Source organism: Ambystoma mexicanum, unplaced genomic scaffold (genome assembly GCF_040938575.1).
Source record: "Ambystoma mexicanum isolate Mex_15411 unplaced genomic scaffold, UKY_AmexF1_1 Mex_scaf49, whole genome shotgun sequence".
Classification (NCBI taxonomy): domain Eukaryota; kingdom Metazoa; phylum Chordata; class Amphibia; order Caudata; family Ambystomatidae; genus Ambystoma; species Ambystoma mexicanum.
Genome location: NW_027182465.1, coordinates 188,242 through 210,589, shown reverse-complemented (window position 1 = coordinate 210,589; position 22,348 = coordinate 188,242). Strand labels below are relative to the sequence as shown.

The 22,348-nt window shown below is 41.2% G+C and overlaps 1 protein-coding gene across 1 annotated transcript in view; it reads right to left on the bottom strand.

The window, feature by feature from the left end:
• The window catches only part of LOC138560841 (zinc finger protein 585A-like), a 183,610-nt gene that overhangs the window by 119,361 nt on the left and 41,901 nt on the right, over window positions 1-22,348 (bottom strand). The window contains exons 3-5 of the mRNA XM_069642748.1: window positions 4,056-4,157; window positions 1,229-2,947; window positions 842-969 (exon numbers count right to left, since the gene is read on the bottom strand). Of these exons, the coding sequence (XP_069498849.1) occupies window positions 842-969; window positions 1,229-2,544 (1,444 nt within the window). The 5' untranslated portion in view covers window positions 2,545-2,947; window positions 4,056-4,157. The remainder of the gene's footprint in view (window positions 1-841; window positions 970-1,228; window positions 2,948-4,055; window positions 4,158-22,348) is intronic.

Here is a 22,348-nt window from a genome sequence, read left to right as displayed (position 1 = left end):
AAATGCTAATCGCTAACACTTATGTAATGAATATTATGCTTCACTCCCGAAAGCCTTTCTGTTTTGTGAAAACCTTCTCTATCCCTATATAAGTGCATTAGATGCAACAGGAACTGCAGTGGAGGTGTTGCAGAGTACGTTGTAAGGGTTGTATGTTGCTAAAGCTGTGCAATGGAGTTGGGAAGGGAAATGCACTCTGAACCCCTCCGAATCCACTTTTATAATCTATGTAGCAAGAGCATAATATCAGTACTTAAAAAGACAAGATGCGCTCTGGGGTCCATTTCAGTAGATGGGAGCATGAGGAGGGCGATAGACCTTAGCTGAGCCAAGAGCTGGGGCAGAGTCCTTACTAGCTGCCGGGGTCCCAAGGGGCACCTCATATATCCTACGAGGTTCTATAGTTATTGATTCAACCACCGACTAAGCTTTTGCAAAATGTTGTTGTCCATTAATTTGCATGAGGTCCTTAGGCAAAGTGTTTCATAGGATGGCTACCTTAATACAGAAGGTACAGTCTCCATTCTGAATATTCCAGAAGGGATGCATTTCAAACAACAGCGATTCAACAATCATAATCAGCCATCATTCGTGTGCCAAAGGAAACCAAAAACCGCTGTGGAGGCAGGTTCTTCACAGTATTAGTCAGCCATTCCAAACTCAGTAGCATTGTAGAAGCACCGCCTATCGGAAGCACCTTCAATTGTAGAAGAGATTTCACCACCTACACGTTCTCTCTCATTGCAGATAAGAACATCCTGGGTACTGAACTATTCAGTAAACTGAAATAGACCCAGGCATGCATGTTTTGTCTGGTGCATACCAAGTTGACTGTTCTGACTGAAGCATTTTCCACATTCAGTGCACTCACAAGGTTTCTCACCTGTATGTGTTCTCAGGTGGATAATAAGAGGTCTCTTCTGAACAAACCCTTTCCCACATTCAGTGCACGCATAAGGTTTCTCACCTGTATTTTATTTTTATTTATATAGCACGCAAACAGCCCAGGGGCATTGAGGCGCTGTTACTTGCAGGAGCTTAGTTACAGGGGTACAGGAATGGTAGCAGTCGTTGGCACATTATGATTGCTACAAACATAGTTGTCATTTCAGTTTATGCATTTGATCATTACAATGCAGCTTATGCAGTGGGACATTTGATTAGTATTCATGGTGCTGAGAGAAACCTTATGTGAAGAGGATGGTTTTCATAGCTTTACAGAAAGCATCTATGTGTGCCCCGGTGGCTAGTAAGAGCTCCCTTCTGAGCAAACCCTTTCCCACATTCAACACACTCATAAGGTTTCTCACCTGTATGTGTTCTCTGGTGGATAGTAAGCTTTTGCTTTGTAGAAAACCCTTTCCCACATTCAGTGCACTCGTAAGGTTTCTCACCTGTATGTGTTCTCTGGTGGAAAGTAAGCGCTTGCTTTGAAGCAAACCCATTCCCACATTCAGTGCACTTATAAGGTTTCCCCCCTGTATGTTTTCTCTGGTGGGTAGTAAGGTATCCCTTCTGAGCAAAACCTTTCCCACATTCAATGCACCCATAAGGTTTCTCACCTGTATGTGTTCTCTGGTGACTACTAAGAGCTCCCGTTGTAGCAAACCCTTTCCCACATTCAATGCACCCATAAGGTTTCTCACCTGTATGTGTTCTCTGGTGGTTAATAAGATGTCCTTTCTCAGCAAACCCATTCCCACATTCAGTGCACACATAAGGTTTCTCACCTGTATGTTTTCTCTGGTGGGTAGTAAGGTATCCCTTCTGAGCAAAACCTTTCCCACATTCAATGCACCCATAAGGTTTCTCACCTGTATGTGTTCTCTGGTGGATAATAAGACCTCCCTTTCCAGCAAACCCTTTCCCGCATTCAGTGCACTCATAAGGTTTCTCACCGGTATGTTTTCTCTGGTGGCGTGTAAGATGTATCTTCCAAACAAACCCTTTCCCACACTCAGTGCACTCATAGGGTTTCTCACCTGTATGTGTTCTCTGGTGGCTAGTAAGCTCGTGCTTTGTAGAAAACCCTTTCCCACACCCAATGCACTCATAAGGTTTCTCACCTGTATGTATTCTCTGGTGGCGTGTAAGATTTCCCTTCTGAACAAACCCTTTCCCACATTCAGTGCACTCATAAGGTTTCTCATCTGTATGTATTCTCTGGTGGATAGCAAGCACTCGTTTTGTAGAAAACCCTTTCCCACACTCAGTGCACTCATAAGGTTTCTCTCCTGTATGTGTTCTCTGGTGGCTAATAAGACCTCCCTTCTTCGAAAACCCTTTTCCACATCCAATGCACACATAAGGTTTCTCACCTGTATGTGTTCTCTGGTGGTGGATAGTAAGCTCTTGCTTTGCAGCAAACCCGTCCCCACACTCAGTGCACTCATAAGGTTTCTCACCTTTATTCATTTGCTGGTGGCTGATAACTGTATCATGCAAATGGATGACATTATCAAATTCAGTGCACTGATATGGGTTGTCACCCATGTCCTCATGTGGGCAAGAAGTATGTTCTTGAGATGGCAACTGTCCCCACATTTTGTGCACAAGTAAAGTGTCTTGCCAGTTTATTGTCAGGTGCCTTGACTCAAGAGAAGCCTTTTCAATTAACCTTTTCCCAAATTCAGAGCACAAACGAGAAATGCTTTTCTAACTGCACATAAAACATTGTCACGTTGTGCTAGATATCCCTCTCCCCCAGGATTTACAGCATCAACATGCTTGGTTACTGGATGCTACCACAAAGAGGTTGCATGGACGGAAGGCATCGTGTATCAACAGGCTTCGCAATCCGAGTTCCTGAATACTCTGAAAAGGCAACTGGACACCAAACTTGCACTCTTCTAGGATGCTCGGAAATTGCACATTCTAACAATGAAGCTTTTCCCTGCGATAGTCCAGGGAATCTAAATCACTGTTGCATTTCTGGGGCATCAGTCACCTATTAAGATAAAAGGAGACGCACATTATTAGTTTCAACATGTTCACAATCACAGGCAGCACACGTCATAAGACTACTCAGTAGTAACTCCTCATATAGTAACGTATTTGACTTTGAAGTGCCATCTATTGGGGAAAGGCACCCTAATAGGTGGCAGAGAAGTGGTGCTCCAATGGGAACATTTAGTGAAACAGAGGTAACATGCAGCAGGAATAATGCATTTCATTTTTATTTAGAAATGTTTTGCATTCAAAACACTAGGAACAAACATTTTAAATGCATATTTTAATCATCAGGAACATGTATATATGTTCTACCAATATATCTATTCTGAAATGACTAAATAGCACACGGATGCTCCCAATTTCCATACACAACTGATAAAGGCAGGAGTTTGCCACCAATCGGGTGCCTGCTTGTCCAGTCCATTGTGTAATCACTGATGACGTGTGTATTGGCCAAAATATGAATAATATAATTAACAGCACCATCGAGGAAATAGGGACAGAACTGTGATTTAATGGTAAAGCGCCAATCTCTTCCCACGGTGAGAATGGCACAGGCCATGCTGCCACTACATTCAAACATCGACGTTAAACCTAGATAAGCTTGTTTTTCTGTCAATCCTGGAGGTGAGGGATGAGTTTGGAGTTCGTGTCAGAGACCACAAGAATAAAGTGTAGGAGAGACTCCACAAACTCCACATGACCCATTTGCCTTCCTAGTTTATAAGTGCCCCATCTCCAGGTACTAAATTTAATTGGCCAGAGGGATCCCACTTCACTTCTGTTTCCCTGTTCAAAATACCACAGTGCAGTTTTCAGGAGGTGGCACACCCTATGTTTTACTGTTAAGGAGTGGGTGTAAATGGGTCTGTTACTTACCAAACTCCATAACATGACATCTTTTTGAGGATTCTGATCCTTGCACCTTAGGTTGAATCTCTGCGCGCCCCTGTACCCTCTGCGCTGTGACCAAGAACTATTCTCATCACATCCCTAGTAACCAATGGGGATGTTGCCCCATCTCTACAAACAACCACAAATTGATGCTGCCATTTAGGGCTAACACATGATTCCCAATGATCTACTGTGGAGATTCTACTCACCCTACTCGAGGGGAATCCGCTCAACATAATCCCACAGATCCATGATCTGAAAGGGTGAGAATTCCATTGGCAGCATCTCTTGCAACCCATATAGCAGCGACCCTGGAATAAGATGCATTTACGTGTGAATAGTATGCATAGACCCACCACAATGCGCAACTGTCCACCTGTTCATCCGTCAGTCCTACATTTATTGTATGTCTAGTGTAGGTAGCTATAAACAGTATATGCGAGTACCTCTCATCGGTCCAGTATGGGGGACAAACACCAGTTTGAGGTGACACAAGGAACACATTTTTTGGAAGTGCTCCATGTTCTGAGGGGATAATCCTTAGAAGACAAGCTCCCCTCAACAGTTCTCCGGTGTGTCGTCTGTGCAGCCACCACTTTAGGTTGTGTGAGCTTAACCATCCTCCAGAAGCAACAACTCTTTTTTAGGATTTCAAGGCCCACAATATTTAACAATCTTGGTCTAACCATATCCTTGTGTGGCGCATATTGATCGAGTCCCCTTTTAATCCAATTTCCGTGCTCCCCGAATGTTGATCCATTTATCTGGCCACAATGTACTATAATAAGCGATTGCAATAAAAAGTAGAATGCGCTGCTGTACAACACCCTCCATCCTAGTCTCTACATCCGTGCTTCTGAACTCGCTTAGTGAAGACCAATTAAAAACTCCATCATTCAGATTCTTTACTAAGAAGCAGAATGAGCCAGAGTCCTGCCCTTGACCCAGTACCCCTCCCAACATAGCAACGACCATCGATTCATTCATATCTTTATCATCTTCCTCTACCAAAAATGTAATGCACAGGTTTTCCCAGATCCTTGCATTGTTTCACAAGTTGGTGAACTGTTTCAGCTGGGCTGTCAGGAACCTACAGCTGAACACTACCACACGTTGGCAATGTAATTCCTGCAGGAGTAAAGGCTGTGCATGGCCCAGGCCCTCCACTTCCCCGCATCAGCCTGCTGTGATATTGTGAATGACTTTGCCTGCCAGTGCTTGGTCTATTAAACCACACCTTGCTGCTGCCTTCACTACTCTAGTACCTGGCTATCATCCTCAATGCTTCCCTTTCCCTGGTGGTCTGCCCAAAGGACCATCCCACCATGGTAGGGCTGAACCTGCAGGAGGCCCTAGCAACTGGTTGGTGGGAGGACTCAGGAAGGCCAGGCATTGATTGCTTCTTGGTTCTTTCCTCTGCCTCGAAGGTGTCGTGTTGTGCTGTTGCCTTCCACACGCCCTTCTCCTCTGCATGGGGTATGCGTGAGGCACGAGGCATACTCATCTCCAGTCCAGATGAACCATGTTCACTTGCCTTTCCGACATGCATCTGCTGGGTAGTGTTGGAAAGTTTGGAAGTCTGTGCCGACTCACATGAGATGCCATTTTGGCAAGCATATGGTCTAAGAGACGGTGTATATGATGAACCTATCAGAGTATACAATAGGTGGCAAGCACTAACGCTACTTGAGAAACTAAAAACCAAACTGGGGTGACATTAATGAGCAAATCGTATTAATGTTGGTCTCAAATTAATGTATTCTTATGCAAATTAGATGGACCCCATTTGCAAAACCTCCTACGTTGGCTAACTGTTGGCTCTGTTGAGCTCAAATTGTCGGGTGATTACATACAATCTATTACTGTTGTGTGTTTACATTAGAAGTATGTAAGATAATGAATACATATATTTCCTATAACCTAAAAACCCACATTACCTCAGTGTTTTGTCTAAATCACCCATGTTAATTGATACGCACTACAAAAGGTAAACTCAGAACAAAGCTCGATGAAGTACCTCGAAGCCACACGTCCAACCACTCGTAAAACACTGAGTCAAGACACCTGCATTTTTACTGAATGAGTCAATGATCTTTCTTTAATAGAGCGGGCCCGAAAGCCTCCCTTAATCCATCACTCTGGAATGAGCTAGATCAACCCTAACTTTCCCAAAAACACACACACTTAAGGCTAATCAAATAATGCCCAATATGTCAGCACACCTCTATTACAAAAATACATATTTTATTTAGAACAAAACAATGTAAAAATATAAAATCCCAACAACATCATTTAAATACCATGGGAATCTATGTGTGCATCATCGTGCCAACAGTTTGTCAGAATGGACTTCAGCCGCTGCAAGGTCCGATCGTCCACACGCTGAACTTCACTGTATCCAAGCGTGTCATTCACCGCCGCAGGGGCCAATTGTATCCATTTTGAACACCCGGACCTATACGCAGGAACAAGCACCCTGTGCTGAGAACCTGTGTTCACACAGACATTTTGACTGGATTGAACCCTGTACAGAACCACAACTTACCTACTACCATCAGTGTACGCTGACACTTAGATGATGTACGCCAATGTACCTCTTTGATTACGATCACATAGGATTCCTCACACACAAGAATTGATCCGTCCTGATGAAGGCCTACTAAACCACTGCTTCACAAGTTTAGCTAAAATGGCCGAAACACTGTTGTGTTGACCTGTTTGTTATGTTGTCTTTCAACGTTTAATTGTTTCACATTTTTGTATGGTCTACTAGACAATTACAAGCATTGATGTCTCATGTCCCTCATGTCCCCTAATTTAAGAGATTTAGAGAATGTAATTGTCAAAATTCCAACTTCAAATATTGTCTATTTGAATTCTTTCTACCCATGCACTATATCATGTATACTTTTTATGTTGAATATCCTATGGCTTAATATGTATAGGTATTTTTACACCTACTGCACACAAAATAATAACTGCAGTATTTGCTCCAAGAATTGTGTCAATTCAGATCGTTTTGACATTCAGAAGTACAAAGTTGTAATCATTAGTTGGACAACTATGACCTTGCTCAATTGTGTTGTTATATAGTCTACTAACCGGGGTAGAGCAAGGCATCAACCAGGTGCCCTTTGTATACTTGATAATGGACTTCAGTTGATATATAATTGGCTGCCTGTTGACATGATGTGTTTCGGTCCACTTCAGTTTAGTGTTTTATGGGTCTGGCTAGTAGAGGAACCTTCATCGGGACAACAAGCATGGGCAAAGCCAATAGTTTTGGCTTTTGTGTGGACTAGGGATCAGCATTTACGAGGCCCTTCCATATGACTAGTACCTGCCCATAAAATAGCTGGAAATGGTGCAAGTACCTGGCCATATGTCAGTGTGTGCCTAATGTCCAAATGTCTATCATATACACAAGTGTTGGCTTTGCCAGAGCTTTTTTTTTTTTTTTTTAAACAGAAGGCACACTCTATCATGATATCTTTATTACACCAAAGGTTCCTTTACAGATGCACCTGAGCCATTCTCAGACAAAATAACACTAGCAGGCCCTATACAGCTGCTAGACAGGGGCATCTCAAATAAGTTTCAGAAGGATGTGTTTTGGGTGGGGAAGGGGAAGTAGTGAGTGATAATGGTCATAGCGATTGGCCTGGAAATAGGCAGTCAATTGGGTCAGTAAAATGCAAAACACAGACAAGCTGCCTGTGCCCTCTCGCCTATCTGATCTCCCTCTTATCACCATAAATTATAATAGAACAGCACAGTATCATGCCCCATTAACAAGGTGTGTCCGTTGCTTCACAACATAACAGATCACTGCTGCATTAAATCTTGGTGGGAGCGCCCACTCACCATTGGCAGCAACAGTAATTCCGTCCAGCGGAATTACCGCCAAAACCGAGTCCATGGCAGTAATTCTGCACAGATTTGGTGGATTTACCGTTACTGCTAGAAGGGGAAGCACGGCGGTGGCCATTTTGAAAAACGCAATCCGCTCGAAATACAATACTTCCTGTAGCCATCTAGACAAACAGAGAGAGAGAGAGAGAAACAATGTCCAAGGGGAAGGTGCCCGGTCAGAGGCTGAGGAAGCAAACTTTGTGAGGTGGAGCTGCAGATCCAGGATGGCGAGGTGAAGGCCCGTGCCGAGGAGCTATATGGCTCCCAGCACCTTAAAACATCAGTGCAATGGAATGCAGCCGTCTGGTCAGTTATCTGAAACAATGGCACAGCTGAGGGCACCGTCCCACAGGACGCTGAGGATTGTAGGAAGCGGTAGAGTGACCTAAAGGGCAGCGTCTGCAGCCTGCTGTCCAAACACCAGCAGTAATCCTTAGACACCAGAGGCGGCACTGTGGACCCCCCCCCTTGACCTGACCCTCGCGGGAGAAGGCCAGCTCCATCCTCAACATTGGGTGGATCAAGGGAGTGCTGAACCATAGAGCCAGCAGCCAAGTTAAATTTTGAATGCATCCCCCCGGCCCCAACCCTTCCCCTCACAACGCACTGGTCAAACGACCATAACAAGCATGTGGCTCCCAGCATAGATGGGCCTGATGACAGGTAAAGCTGTCACCACATGGCAATGCTCCCAAAGGAACCACTATCCAACGTGTTTTCAAGCAGACCCGGGTTCGGGCATGGGCGATCTGGTCAGTCGCATGGTGCACATCAGCACCCGCACCCAACACAACAGATTGGAGTGACACCATCCTGCAGGCATCCCCCTACACATGGCAGAACCCTGCCCCCACCCTGCAGGCAGCCCCCCTCCACATGGGAGAACCCAGCACCCATTACCCATGACACCAACCTGCAGGCAGCCTCTTCCACATGGCAAAAACCCAGCCCCCCCCCCCCATCACCCCTGACCCCACCCTGCAGGCTGCCCCCCTCAACATGGGAGAGCCCAGCCCTCCTCAACCCAACCCCACCCTGCAGGCAGCCCTCTACACATGGCAGAACCCAGCCCACATTACCCATGACACCACCCTGCAGGCAGCCCCCTCCCCATGGGAGATCCCAGCCCCATTACCCATGACACCACCCTGCAGGCAGCCCCCTCCCCATGGGAGAACCCAGCACCCCTGACTCCACCCTGCAGGCAACCCCATCCACATGGGAAAACCCAGCCCCCATCAGCCCTGACCCCGCCCTGCAGGTAGCCCCCTCCACATGGGAGAACCCAGCCCCCCTGACACCACCCTGCAGGCAAGCCCCCTCCACATGGGAGAACCCAGCACCCATCACCCCGGACCCCACCCTGCAGGCAGCCCCCATCCACATGGCAGAAACCAGCCCCCCATGACCCCACCCTGCAGGCAGCCCCCCTCAATTTGTGACATCACCTGCATCATTGAGCTGCTATCCCTAGAAGAGAACCCTAAAATACACTTCACTGGTATGCCCATGTGTGAAGGACATGGCAGTCGGACAGTGCAGCACAAACTGAGTCAGCTGCAATGGGCAGCCAATGTGTCAATACTATGAAATGGCAATAGTGTATCCCAGTGCAAGAGGTCGACCAACACCAGCGATGATGATGATAAAAACACATGCTGGTGAGAATTTGGAAAGCACCACCTGTGTGTTACACAGCATCAAGCAAATCATGTGCAAATGTCCTGAACATGTAATACTCCCACAGTCACCACACTCACAAACACTGTCAAGGCAAATACACAGTGATGCTGCACATGTGAAAGGAAATGCCATTTGCCTGTACACACAACTTCCACTCCACCCCCCTCCGGTGAGCGCCATATGTATACTTACCCCGCAAACAAGCCACAAACATGACACATGCAAGTAAGCAACCACACACATGACTAACAATGAGCAGGATCAGGGCTACTAAATGGACTACCAAACAGGCACACTGTAAAAATAACAGTGACCCACAATGAATGTGAGATTAAAAAAAAAATAATATATATATATATATATATATATATATTACATGGCCACGGTAGTGGCCAAGTAGTTATGGTTATGTTGCTGTTTCCATAGGAAGAGCACTTTTTGGGTGGCTTATAACTTCGCTCTCCCTGGACGGATCCTCACCAAACTTTGCAAAAAAAAGTATTTGGGTCACTCTGAATTTTTTTGCAAAGTTTGGTGTGGATTCGTCCAGGGGTGGCAAAGTTATAGGGGGGGCCCCAAAACTTTTTTTTCCCATAGACTGAATGGGAAAAAAAATGTTGCTCGCACCTACAGCCCAAACCGCTGGACGGATTTCCACCAAATCTGGACCAGGAGCAGCGGCTTGGTCCCGAAAGCGTGCTTTTGCAAATTTGGTGAAAATCCGTCCAGTAGTTTTTTTTAAAATGACCAAAAAGTAGGTACAAAAAAGAATTGGTGATATCTGTGTTCGGTTCGCGGACACACTTCCCTGTTCGCTCCGCGGACAGTATCCTGATTGGCCAATCGTCTTGCGTGATGTTCGCGGACATGCAACGTGTTCACTGATTGGACGGCGTGGAGCGTGAAGCGCATCAGATTTTTTGGTAGCGCCCGCCATCTTGGATTTGCGGACGTCCGCGGACAGCGCGGTGAAACTTTGTTCAAAATGTGTATTTTGTAGAGTGTGTTGGTGTGTAGGAGTGTTTGGGGAGGGTGGGAGTGTATGAGATAGGATGAAAATTGTGTTTTTTATGTGTTAGACGTTCTTTTTGTGTTCAATTTGTTTGCGGACATCACAGGTGTTCTGAAATGTTCTAAATAAACTGACTGGGGGGTGTTCTAAGGACTCAATATGTGTCTGTTTTGTTCGCAAGCAAAGTGAAACTGTTCTAAGAACACTCGTGGTGTCCGGGGAGTGTTCGTCGGGGGTGTCCTGAGGACGCTTTCCGTATTGTTCTCTGTCAAGTTGAATGTGTTCTAAGAACACCCGCGGTGTCCTGAAATGTTCGCAAATAAACAAAATGGGGGTGTTCTGAAGACGCTTCTAAGAACACTCGCGGTGTCCGGGGAGTGTTCGTAGGGGGTGTCCTGAGGACGATGTCCGTATTGTTCTCTGTCAAGTTGAATGTGTCCTAAGAACACTCGCGGTGTCCTGAAATGTTCGCAAATAAACAAAATGGGGGTGTTCTGAAGACGCTTCTAAGAACACTCGCGGTGTCCGGGGAGTGTTCGTAGGGGGTGTCCTGAGGACGCTGTCCGTATTGTTCTCTGTCAAGTTGAATGTGTCCTAAGAACACTCGCGGTGTCCTGAAATGTTTGCAAATTAACAAGATGGTGGTGTTCTGAAGACGCTTCTAAGAACACTCCCGGTGTCCTGGAATGTTCGTAGGGGGTGTCCTGAGGATGCTGTCCGTATTGTTCTCTGTCAAGTTGAATGCGTTCTAAGAACACCCACGGTGTCCTGAAATGTTCGCAAATAAACAAGATGGTGGTGTTCTGAAGAAGCTTCTAAGAACACTCCCGGTATCCGGGGAGTGTTCGTAGGGGGTGTCCTGAGGACGCTGTCCGTATTGTTCTCTGTCAAGTTGAATGTGTCCTAAGAACACTCGCGTGTCCTGAAATGTTCGCAAATAAACAAGATGGTGGTGTTCTGAAGACGCTTCTAAGAACACTCGCGGTGTCCGGGGAGTGTTCGTAGGGGGTATCCTGAGGACGCTTTCCGTATTGTTCTCTGTCAAGTTGAATGAACACCCGCGGTGTCCTGAAATGTTCGCAAATAAACACAATGGGGGTGTTCTGAAGACGTTTTTGAGAACACTCCCGGTGTCCTGGAATGTTCGTAGGGGGTGTCCTTAGGCCGCTGTCCGTATTGTTCGTTGTTAAGTTGAAAGTGTTCTAAGAACTATCGCGTTGTTCTGAAATGTTCCTAGGGGGTATCCTGAAAACGTTGTCCGTATTGTTCGCTGGCAAGTTCAAAGTGTTCTAAGAACACTCACATTGTTCGTGGACATTAAAAGTTTCCCATAGATCATAGTTGAAATGTTTGACTCTATGGATGTGATATGCTGCGGTGGTTGTTGCCAGGGCATAGAGTCTTGGGTGCATGGCCATTTGGCCATGCACCCAAGACTCTATGCCCTGGCAACAACCACCGCAGCATATCACATTCATATTTGCTTATAACTTTGGGTGAAAAACAAATGTATAAGGAACAAAGGTATTAGATACTATGGATGTGATATGATGCTATGGTTGTCCTTATTATTGTATACTTACTGTTTGGTCTAGTAATGGGAGTCCATGTTTTTCTTCTTCATTTCTGTGATTAAAGAAAATAGCATGTTAGTATTAGTATTTTGTAATGACTTATTACATTGTATAAGCAATATACTTTTATTTTTTTTCGACCCTCATATTTAGTAGAGTATAAATCAGAGTACTGTGCAATTTGCTCAGTTTCTGTATTTGTTGCTAAAATCATTGGGTCTGTGGGAGAAAAAAAAATCCATGTTGGATTAAAAAGAAAAACTTTTTCTGTTATGCTACAGTTTATTTGTTTGTTTTCAGTGTTCACTTGTTGTTTCTGGCTACTGCTTTATACTTTGCTTTGTTGTATTTTTTTTGGAGCAGTAACAGATTCTTCATTTGTTTTGATATTATAAAATTTTGGAGCAGTTAGATACCAATTGGCGTATTCTAACTGTCTATTTTTTTAATATATTTTAGTGGTTTTGATTTATCTATTTGGATATTGTTAAATTTTGGGACAGTTAGATAACAATTGGCGTATTCTAACTGTGTATTTTTTGGTCTAATTTAGTGGTATTCATTTATCTGATTAGCTGTTGTAGAATCTTTGAGCAGTTAGTTGGAGTATTCTAACAGTTTATATTTTTTTAACACAAATTTACTTAAAGGTTTAAATACAGTTTATTTATCAAATTTTGGTTTTAAGAACATCAAATAAGCGTTTGTAAGATTTGCTGGTAATCTCTGCTTTAGAGTAATGGTACTATCATTACATTCAAACCATCCACATTTCTTTTTTTATGTATGCAGTGTAGTGCCCTGAATTGGTTGTGGCTCCTGCGTGGTAGATTATACCTATTGTTGTGAAGGTTTTCTTACCAAGTGATATTTGACCATGTGTGAATCCAGTCAGCTTGCAGTTGTTTTTGGTACCATCTGCATTGTAACGTAGAAGCATTAGTATTACGTATTTACTATGTGTTTGTATTACTAACGTGGAGCGATTATCTGAATTGCAGGTAGAGCATAATCTACCATGGTTTGCATTTTGTACAAGTTGCTGAAATGCAATGGATTCACAATTTGGTATTGATATTTATATGAAGCGTTCATTGGGAATTTCTTCTTGTGTCACATTGTTGCACAGAGTGCATGTATGTTTCCACATGTATGAAATCTGGAAGATTTCATTTACAGGTATGTTTTTGTTTTCCAATACTAATAGTAAGTACATTAGAAATTCTTGTGGATCTTCCTGTGAGTTTATAGTGAATTTCACCATTCCAGCACAGTAGTCCAATTGTCGTCTTATTCCAAAAACACTATGGGCCTCATTACACGGATGGCGGTAAACCATGGCGCTATTAGCGCCATGGTTCATGCCGGTAATTTACTGGTACCGCCTTGGAGGAAAGGGGAATTACCGCCCCATTCCAAGGTTGGTGGGGCGGTAATTCCCCTTTCCCCCATTGCCCTTCCCCATTCCCATTTTTGCCCCATAGGGCTCTATGGGAATGGGGAAGGCGCTAATTATGGTACCGCAAATTGCGGTACCGTAATTAGCTCCACCAGTCCCTTTGCGGGTTGGTTTTTAACGCCTGCAAAAAGCAGGCGTTAAATCCTCCAACCCGCAAAGGGACCTCGTAGTAAGGCGGTAAGGATTTACCGGTACCGGTAAAATACTGGTACCGGTAAACCCTTACTGCCTACCATGTAATGAGGCCCTATATGTGTTGTCAGGATTGTTTGCTGCATTTCTGTGAAGTACTCACATTTGCAAGCACAAAGGGTCTGTACTGTGTAAGTAAATGTTGTCAACAATTGGTGGTAATTGAAATAGAATATTCATTGCTACATTTGCATAGCAACTTACACCAACTATATTTGAGAATTTAAATGGTCCAGGTAGTTCTGTATCTGACTGCTTTTTTTGGAGTTTGTCTTCCTTCTTTAAAGAAGTACCTGGTTTACTTTCTCTAATTGATTTTTTTTTGTTTGTGGTACTTGATGAAGTATTAGTTTCTTTTACTCTCTTTGGAGGATTTGCAGTGACGTCCTGTTGCATTTCTGTTTGATTTAGTTTTCTTTTACAACGTTTTAGTTTTTGTGGAACAGAATATGTGTTTAGATGGGGAGTGAGCGAAGTCTATTATATTCTAAAATGCAAGGAATAACAGCGTTTACTTTACTTGCATCAAAGTTGATTAGAAATAGACTGTCAAGTGTACGTAAGCGTGATAGTGCTACGTAGCTCATGCCTTCTTTAAAGACTGTGTTACCAATATCTATCATTGCTTTGTCTAGGGTAAGACCTTGTGATTTATGAATCGTGACTGCGTATGCAAGAGTTAGAGAAAAGTGTTCTCTGTGTACATACATATCTTTGAAGAGAAGGAATCTAACTGTTGAGCGTCCTATCCGTTTTACTTCTGAAAGTTTGTCAAAGAGTATATTGACAAACTGAATTTTTGTTGTCACGTGGGTATGTTTGAAAGCCAACAACTGTACCCAGTGCTCCATTAAATAGTCCTTGGTCCACGTCAAGGTTCCGTTTAAGCATTACTCTGCAATTTAAGGATAATTTTAAAGCCTGCTGTGTTTGAGATCGATTTTTCTAAATTATTTAGTCTTGTTGTGGCTTGGTCACACATGGGTAGTGTCATACCATGTACATCTAGTTTGTCTGTGTGCTAATTTCCATTATTGGTTGCATTTCTTTACTTAACATTATTTCATTGAATTTGAGACAGCTTGAAGGAGTTGGCATTAAGGCCATACAATTGACATTTTTGTGGGCTAATTGTTCCATAACATCTGTAGCACATGCATTATCGCCATAAAGTGCATTAATGTGCCGGGTTTTCAATGTTGCTTCTGCTTCTTTAGAAAGTATACCAACTCAGTTGCCCTGCCCAAATAATAAAAGACGCGGCCAGAGACCTCTCCCCTTTTATCACCAAGCTAATCAACCTCTCATTCGATAACAATTCTGTCCCCAACAACCTAAAACAATCCTGGGTACTCCCTCTCCTAAAAAAACAATCCCTAGACCCAGCCATACCAACTAATTATAGACCAATCACCACTGTCCCTTTTCTGCTAAAAATCTTGGACAGAGTCGCCTACATCCAGATTCAGGAGTACCTGGAATCTAACCAACTGCTAGGTATGCGTCAATCTGGCTTCAGACCTCAACATGGTACTGAAACCGCTCTGGTTGACCTCAAAAGTCAGATTGATGAAATCAAAGACAAAGGCAATGCAGCAATCCTACTTCTTTTAGATCTCTCAGCGGCCTTCGATTTAATCGACCACGAAATACTATGCAACCACCTATCTATCGCAGCCCACTTCTCCTCCTCTGCCTCTGCATGGATACAATCCTTCCTAGCAAACAGAACCATGCGAGTTTTCTCCACCACAGCTGCTGCGGACCCGATCCCCATCACCTGCGGAGTCCCACAAGGCTCCTGTGTCTCCCCCACCCTGTATAATATATTTACGAAGCCTCTATTTGACATTTTGGACCGTCTGGGTGTCACCTACACCAACTATGCAGATGACACCCAGATTCTCCTCACCATCTCAGGCAACTACAATGCGGACGTCATCCGGATCAACGAAATCTTCTCCATCATTCAGGCATGGATGGCCACCCATGGCCTCTGCCTGAATGATGAGAAGACGGAGCTTCTATTGGTCGGCTCTCCCAATAACCTGTCCAAACTCAGTCCCTGCTACAAGAACATTATCATAGACGGTAACACCATCCCTATTGCTAAAAGTGTGAAAACCTTAGGCTTCCACCTTGATGCCAACACCAACCTTGTCAAACAAATCAACTCAACTGCCTCGGCCACTGCCTATACGGGTAAGCTAATCAGGGCTAGCAGACCCTTCCTATGCCCCGACAGCTGCCTCACTCTGGCCAGAGCTCTCATCCAATCCAAACTAGACTACTGCAACAGCTTGTACCTAGCAGCCAACCAAGCCGTAACTAACAAACTCCAGGTTCTCCAAAACAATGCTCTATGCGCAGCACTCAACATCCCAAGGCGTGAGCACATCTCCACAACCAGGAAAGTGTGCAAATGGCTCTCCATACAGCAAAAAATTGACCTCAAAACTATCTGCCTCACTTACAAGGCATTAAACAATCTAGCCCCACCGTACATCTCCAACAAATTCACCTTAAAACCTACATCTAGAACCACTAGATCGTCCAACTCCTTATGCCTGCTAGTGCCCAGATTTGCCTTAAAAAGAGCAGGAGGCACGAGCTTCACTGTGCTAGCCTCCCAACTCTGGAACACCATACCACTCATAATTAAAACCAATCAATCCTTCCCGATCTTTAGGAAACTTGTTATTGGCTGGTTACTGAACAATGAGTAGCATTTACCCCCACCTCTAATAAGCTAACAGCCGCAACCATACTTGTATTATATGTAAATTGTTGTATGTAAACCCTTGCTTTGTAAATTATTGTACTTTGTAAATGTAATGTATATGTTATGCCTGTAACCGCCTTCTTAAGCGCCCTTCTACCCACGGGTCCGGAGCGCTCTACAAATAAATAAAACAAACAAACAAACTCTCAAACTTTTAAAAATGTTGGCATAAGTGAGATCTGCAGATTGGCGCATGTTTTCTGTTAATTCTCTGTATTGGAAATGTTGCCAAAGGTTGACATTTCCAATGCTGCCAACAGTTTTACGGCAGAGTTTGTGCCCTAATGTTTTAAAAATAGGTTCACCTTTTACTGGTGTTAATTGAAGCAGATCTCCAAAAACAATAATGTGTTTTCCTGCAAAGAGCTCTTCATAGTCTGTTTTGAGTACTTCTTGTAATCTGAGGTGAATCAAAGCTAACATCAGGTTGGAGACCATGCTCACTTCATCTATTAGTAGCATTTTCATTTGTTTCAATACTCTGCATAATTCCATTGCAGCTTCTGCAGAAAGTTTGTAATAGTCTAATTTGTTCTGGTGTTCTACTGATAATAGTAGTAATCGGTGTAATGTAACACCACCTATGTTGTAGGCAGCTAAACCTGTGGGGGCAGTGACAACAGCTGACAGTTTGTTGTTTGTCAATTGTTGAAGGAACTTACTAATGATTTTGATTAGGAATGTTTTGCCAGAACCAGCTTCACCACTGACGTACAGTAGTATAGGTTTATAATTATGGCAGGACATTCTTTATTTTCATGTTTTACACCATGTGCAATTTGTTTTGTTACTTCTTGAAAAATGCTACTTTGCTCATTGTTTAGTTTTGATTGTAGTATAGTTAAGTCTTCCTTATCTTCATACTGGCACATGGTGTTTTCTACTTCTATCATAGCTAATTTTGCCTCATTTGTTATTAGTGGTTCTCCCAGTGGTTCTTGGCTTCCTGTTACAGAAGGTTGACTACTGTCAGGAGTATCCTTATCTAGTTGGGCTTGGAGTTCTTCTTCATGTTGCTGTTCATTGTGCAACATTGTTTTGTACTGTATAACGTTTACATCAGTTATAGTGCTTTCATTTGCTTTGAAAGCATCCTCATATGAGTCATAGTTATCTAGTAATTGTTCTTCTTTTCTCCATGGTTTGAAGAGTTGTAGCAGGGACATGTAATACACTTCTTTATGTTGAGGAGTCTTCAATGACAATTTGATATGATTAATTACATTTGGTTTAGTGAGTTTAACTAAGCTGCCTTCACAGTCTGTCACTCTATATTTACCTTTTTATTCATCAGGTTTCATATTATTTTTGTATGTGTAGTTTTGGGCTATTTGGTATAGACACATGTTTTCCAAAGTATTACTTCTGTTTGGGTAGTATGTGTCCAATAAATTGTTTTTTAAAATGTCTTGGCTGTTGGGATCATGTTTGGCTATTGTTTCTATATCTTCATATGATTTTAGAACTCTTTTTCTAGATTTAGCTGGACCAAGACTTAGCCATACTATATTTTCAGATTTACCATACAATGAAGTACCAGTTAAACGATCAGCTGCTTCATAAGATCCACATTCTCTATGGGTGAGCATTTTTATGCCCAAGCTGTATACTTTCTGAGATACTGTTTTATCTGATGACAGGTCATTCCAGAGGTCTTGGAGCTCTGTCTTTTCTGCTTTAGTTAAGTATGCTGTGACATATCGTGCAACTGCAGTAGAATTGTCTGCAATGTACTGCACATCTATGTTTGCATTCCATAAGTTGGCAATGATTGCATTATAATCATTGATATATTTTTCTTCTTCTTTTCTTTTTATGTAATATGTATTTTTAGGCGACTTACCTTTAACTCTATATCTAACTGAAGACATGAGGTTGTTTACTTGACCTGTATTTGTAACTGGTCTAGGGAAACCAAATAGGCATTTGGTGTAGTATTTGCCTTTGTTTTTGTATTTGCGACGACAATATTTTCCACATTTGTGTCTTTGAAATTGTAAAATTTGTGCATGAAGATCACTATTTGTGGCTTCTGATGGAATTTCACAAGTGACATATTTTTCAATAAACTGTAAAACAGTGGCATCACTGTCTTGACCAAATTTAGGAGCATCTTTAATCCATAAAAGCATGTGGATATGTGGTGCTCCTCTGGCTTGGTATTCTTTTCTCCAAAAGAAGTGTTGCACTTCTCCAAGGGGAGGAACAGTTTTATTACAAATAAAATCTAGCATAGCAATGAAGCGATGGTGAAATTATCTTGAAACATTAACAGGATCCAAAGAACAAAGTTCTCCAGGTGTTAGAATATCTATGTTTGTTTTGTTTTTATTTGATATGCGTAGGAAGTCATGTAAATCTTCCCATGCATATTCTGCACAACTTAATGTAAGAAACCAAGTGGGTGGGCCAAGGTTTCTGATCATACAGCGTACATCTCCATGACGCCGAAACCAGTACTCTTTAGTACCACGCATATTTGCTAATAGATTTGTAATATTTGATTGTAAAACATCTTCCTTTTGTTGCACTTTCTCTAATAATTGTGTAGCTGTCATATTTTGAAACTGTGATCCTGATTTTAATATGTGTGCAACTCCGTAACATAAAGTTGCTAGTTCACTTTCAAAGAGTAGGTGGAATATGTATTCCACATTTTGTCTAAATCTGGGATCTTCAGAATACATCCGTAATGAGCGGTATTCTGAAGCTGACATTTGAATAGGTCTATTATCATACCTTCCTCCTTTGCCAGTAGGAAAGAGTAGAGGAAAAGCACGTGCTTCTATACTTTTTTCCCATATACTGATTGGTGATCCTTTTGTTTGACGCATTTGGTAAGTTTCCAGTACATCTTGTACAGTGTCATTACAGTGCAAAGGATGAATTGTATAATGGTCTAATGTATTTGATATTGTAGCAGGATCTAGTAGCTCAAATTGACCAGCTTCTTGTGTTTCTTGAATTATTTCAGTTGTATCTTTCAAGTTTTCTTCAATATTAATTTCTTTGTAATATTCATTATTCTCTTTAAGATATTGGAAGGCTTGTCTAACTTTATATAAATCTACCAGCTGTTGCCATTTTTTTTGTCTTTTGTAGGTACTCCATTTACTAATATAATTAAAGATTGCTGCATTGGACGTTGCACTCCTAGAGTATGCACATTTTCTTTTAGATTTAATGGTAAATAAACTACTTTTCCACGAATGCCTTTTACCAATTCAGAGGGAGGTAATTTTTCTGTTTTTGGTTGAAGGCGTATTATTGCTTGAAATGGGTGTACCGTTTGAATTATGATGCTCTCATATAAATTAAGTTGTTGTAGAGGTTTTGGTAATGGGTATAATTCCAAATTATTTGTGATAGAACGTGAAGGAGTTTGGTTGTTGTCAAGTTTTGTAGTGCAATATCTGCAAAGTATTAAGGGCTCAGTTATTTCATATTTGTTTTCTGCTACAAGGTAGAGAGCTAATTCAAACCATTTAGAATCTTCATTGTCTTCTATTTTGTATGATAGGTCCACAGTTTTTGTGTTACTTTTATAAAAAATTCTACGGCAACATACACATACATGGTTTGGTACTTCAGCTGATGTACTTTTAAATTTTAGTATTTCTTTTTTGTATGTGTTTAGCAAAAGGTTGCCATGTGTAGAATTGTTGCTTAATTGGTTTAAAGCTATTTCATTCTGTAAATGGCTTTCACTTCCAAAATATTTTTTCTGGATATAGTGAATTTCTTCAAGTAGGTCTTTTGCTGTACCATGTAGAAGGATGTTATTTAACTTTGCTAGTGCTAAAGCAGGACTTTTAGCATAGTACAGTTTATAGACTAGATTTCTTATAGTTGAATGATGTGTTGATATCCTTTTGATATCATGGAAAGTGGTTTTACAAGTAGGTCCTGTAATGCAGGCCAATGAATGTCCTTGTAGTCATGTGTACTTGCGCACTGGACAGGTATCTATATTTTGCAGTCATTAAATTTTGATTTTGTCTTTGCTTTTTACATATTTATTGAGGAATTGGCGTAAAGATTTGAAACATTGTTTGGGAATGTTACACATTGACGTGCATGGCCATTTGTACACTAGACGTTCTGATTCAGTTGAATGGAGGGGTAATTCTAAGTTTTCAGGGCATATTTTTGTAAGAAGTACTTCTTGTTCCATTATGGTATTATTCACTTTTTCATAACCTCGACCACTGCTATGTATGGCAATTGTATTCGTTTGCTTTTGTTTGTACGCTTCTTCATTAAAATATGGTTCTGTGCTTGTAGTGTGATTCCATTCACCTCCGCTGATACTTAAGAAGTTCTTTCTGTTGATATTTCGCTTATTGAGAAGTCTTTTTTGTAATATAGTTATTAGTTTTGTTAGTGGTTTCATTTTGTTTAACAGTAAAATAAATACATTTCTTTTGAGAAGAATTGCACTGTCCATCAATGCTTCTAAAATTAATTTCCTACGATAGGTTTTAAGCTTTGAACCTGATTTCTCTCCTGTTTTTATAAGATTTTGAAGGACTTTGTGACAGTATATTTTGGCTAAAATACTTTTCTTGGTATGCTTACTTTGCACTTTATTAAAATTTGAAGAAGTAGTTTTATCTGTACTGATAGCTGATTTTCTGTTAATTGTTTTTTGGTTTGTTTTACATTTTGATAGAGGAAGCGAAGTTGTTGTACTTGAAACTTCTTGTGTTTCACTAAATGATTGTATTAGCGGTTTTGTTTCAACTTTTTTTACAAATTCTGCTAGAGATGGATTCTTATGTTGGACACCTTTATTTTCATTTGCTCTACTTTTGCGTTGCTTTCTACGGACTTGACTTTTGGTAGGCATTCTTTAGGGTCTGTTGAAAAAAATAAAGAAGATATGGGTTGGGGTGTTCTGGAATGTATGTGTGCTGTGTGCATGAGTGTTTGAGTAAGATGATAAAGATGTATGTAATGGTGTGTGATTGTGCATTGGGAACAAAAACTAGTAGGGATAGGTATTCTTGAATTTATGTGTTACTAAACTGGGGTTCAGATGACAAAAAAAAGTAAGCTAGTGGTGTGGAAAAGTACAAATAGTAAATCTAATGTATACAATTAAAACAGTTGTTTGTTCTATAATATGAAAATTGTAGTGGTTCAGTTGGGTAATTTGTGTGTCCAAAAATAGAAATTTGTGGGCCATTCTGGCTGTAAATCGCTGTTTAAGACATGGACATTTTTGGACAAAATGGTACAAAATCTCTATGTTTAGAAACCGAAATAGCTCGTATTAACGTTATAGTATATTTGATTAATAATACAAATATTATGGTGATATTTTACTTACTTTTTTTTTAAATTAACAGGTAACTTCTTAGTTTTTCTTTCTTCTTCGAATTTGGCTGCTTCTTTTCAGGAAACTGGTCTTCACTGCAATTGTAAAAGCTTCAAATTAGTAACTTTGTTTGTATATAGCACTGTTTTTAATTTAGATATTGATTTTTTTAATTGAAATCCTCAGTACCGTCTTTAAAACCATTAAACTAATTTATTTACATAAGATACATTGCATCAGTTCAGTACCTATGATATGTTCTTAATGAACAAATTGTATTGAATGACTAACTGTAGCAAATAAAAAATAGCTTTACTATGTCTTGTGAAATTTATAATATATTAGTGAATACCACTATTTCTGTAAGTAAACTGTTCTAGGTAATAGCGCCTCAATGTCATGTCTAATTTAAAGTAATTAAGTAAATAAATAAATAAAAACAAAAATATGAAATTGTATAAGTATTTTTATAAAGGTTTAAACATAGATTGTGTTTGCATGCAATTTTGTTTGAATATATGTAGTCTATATATTTCATTTAAAAAATGTTAGCTTAACATGATTTGAG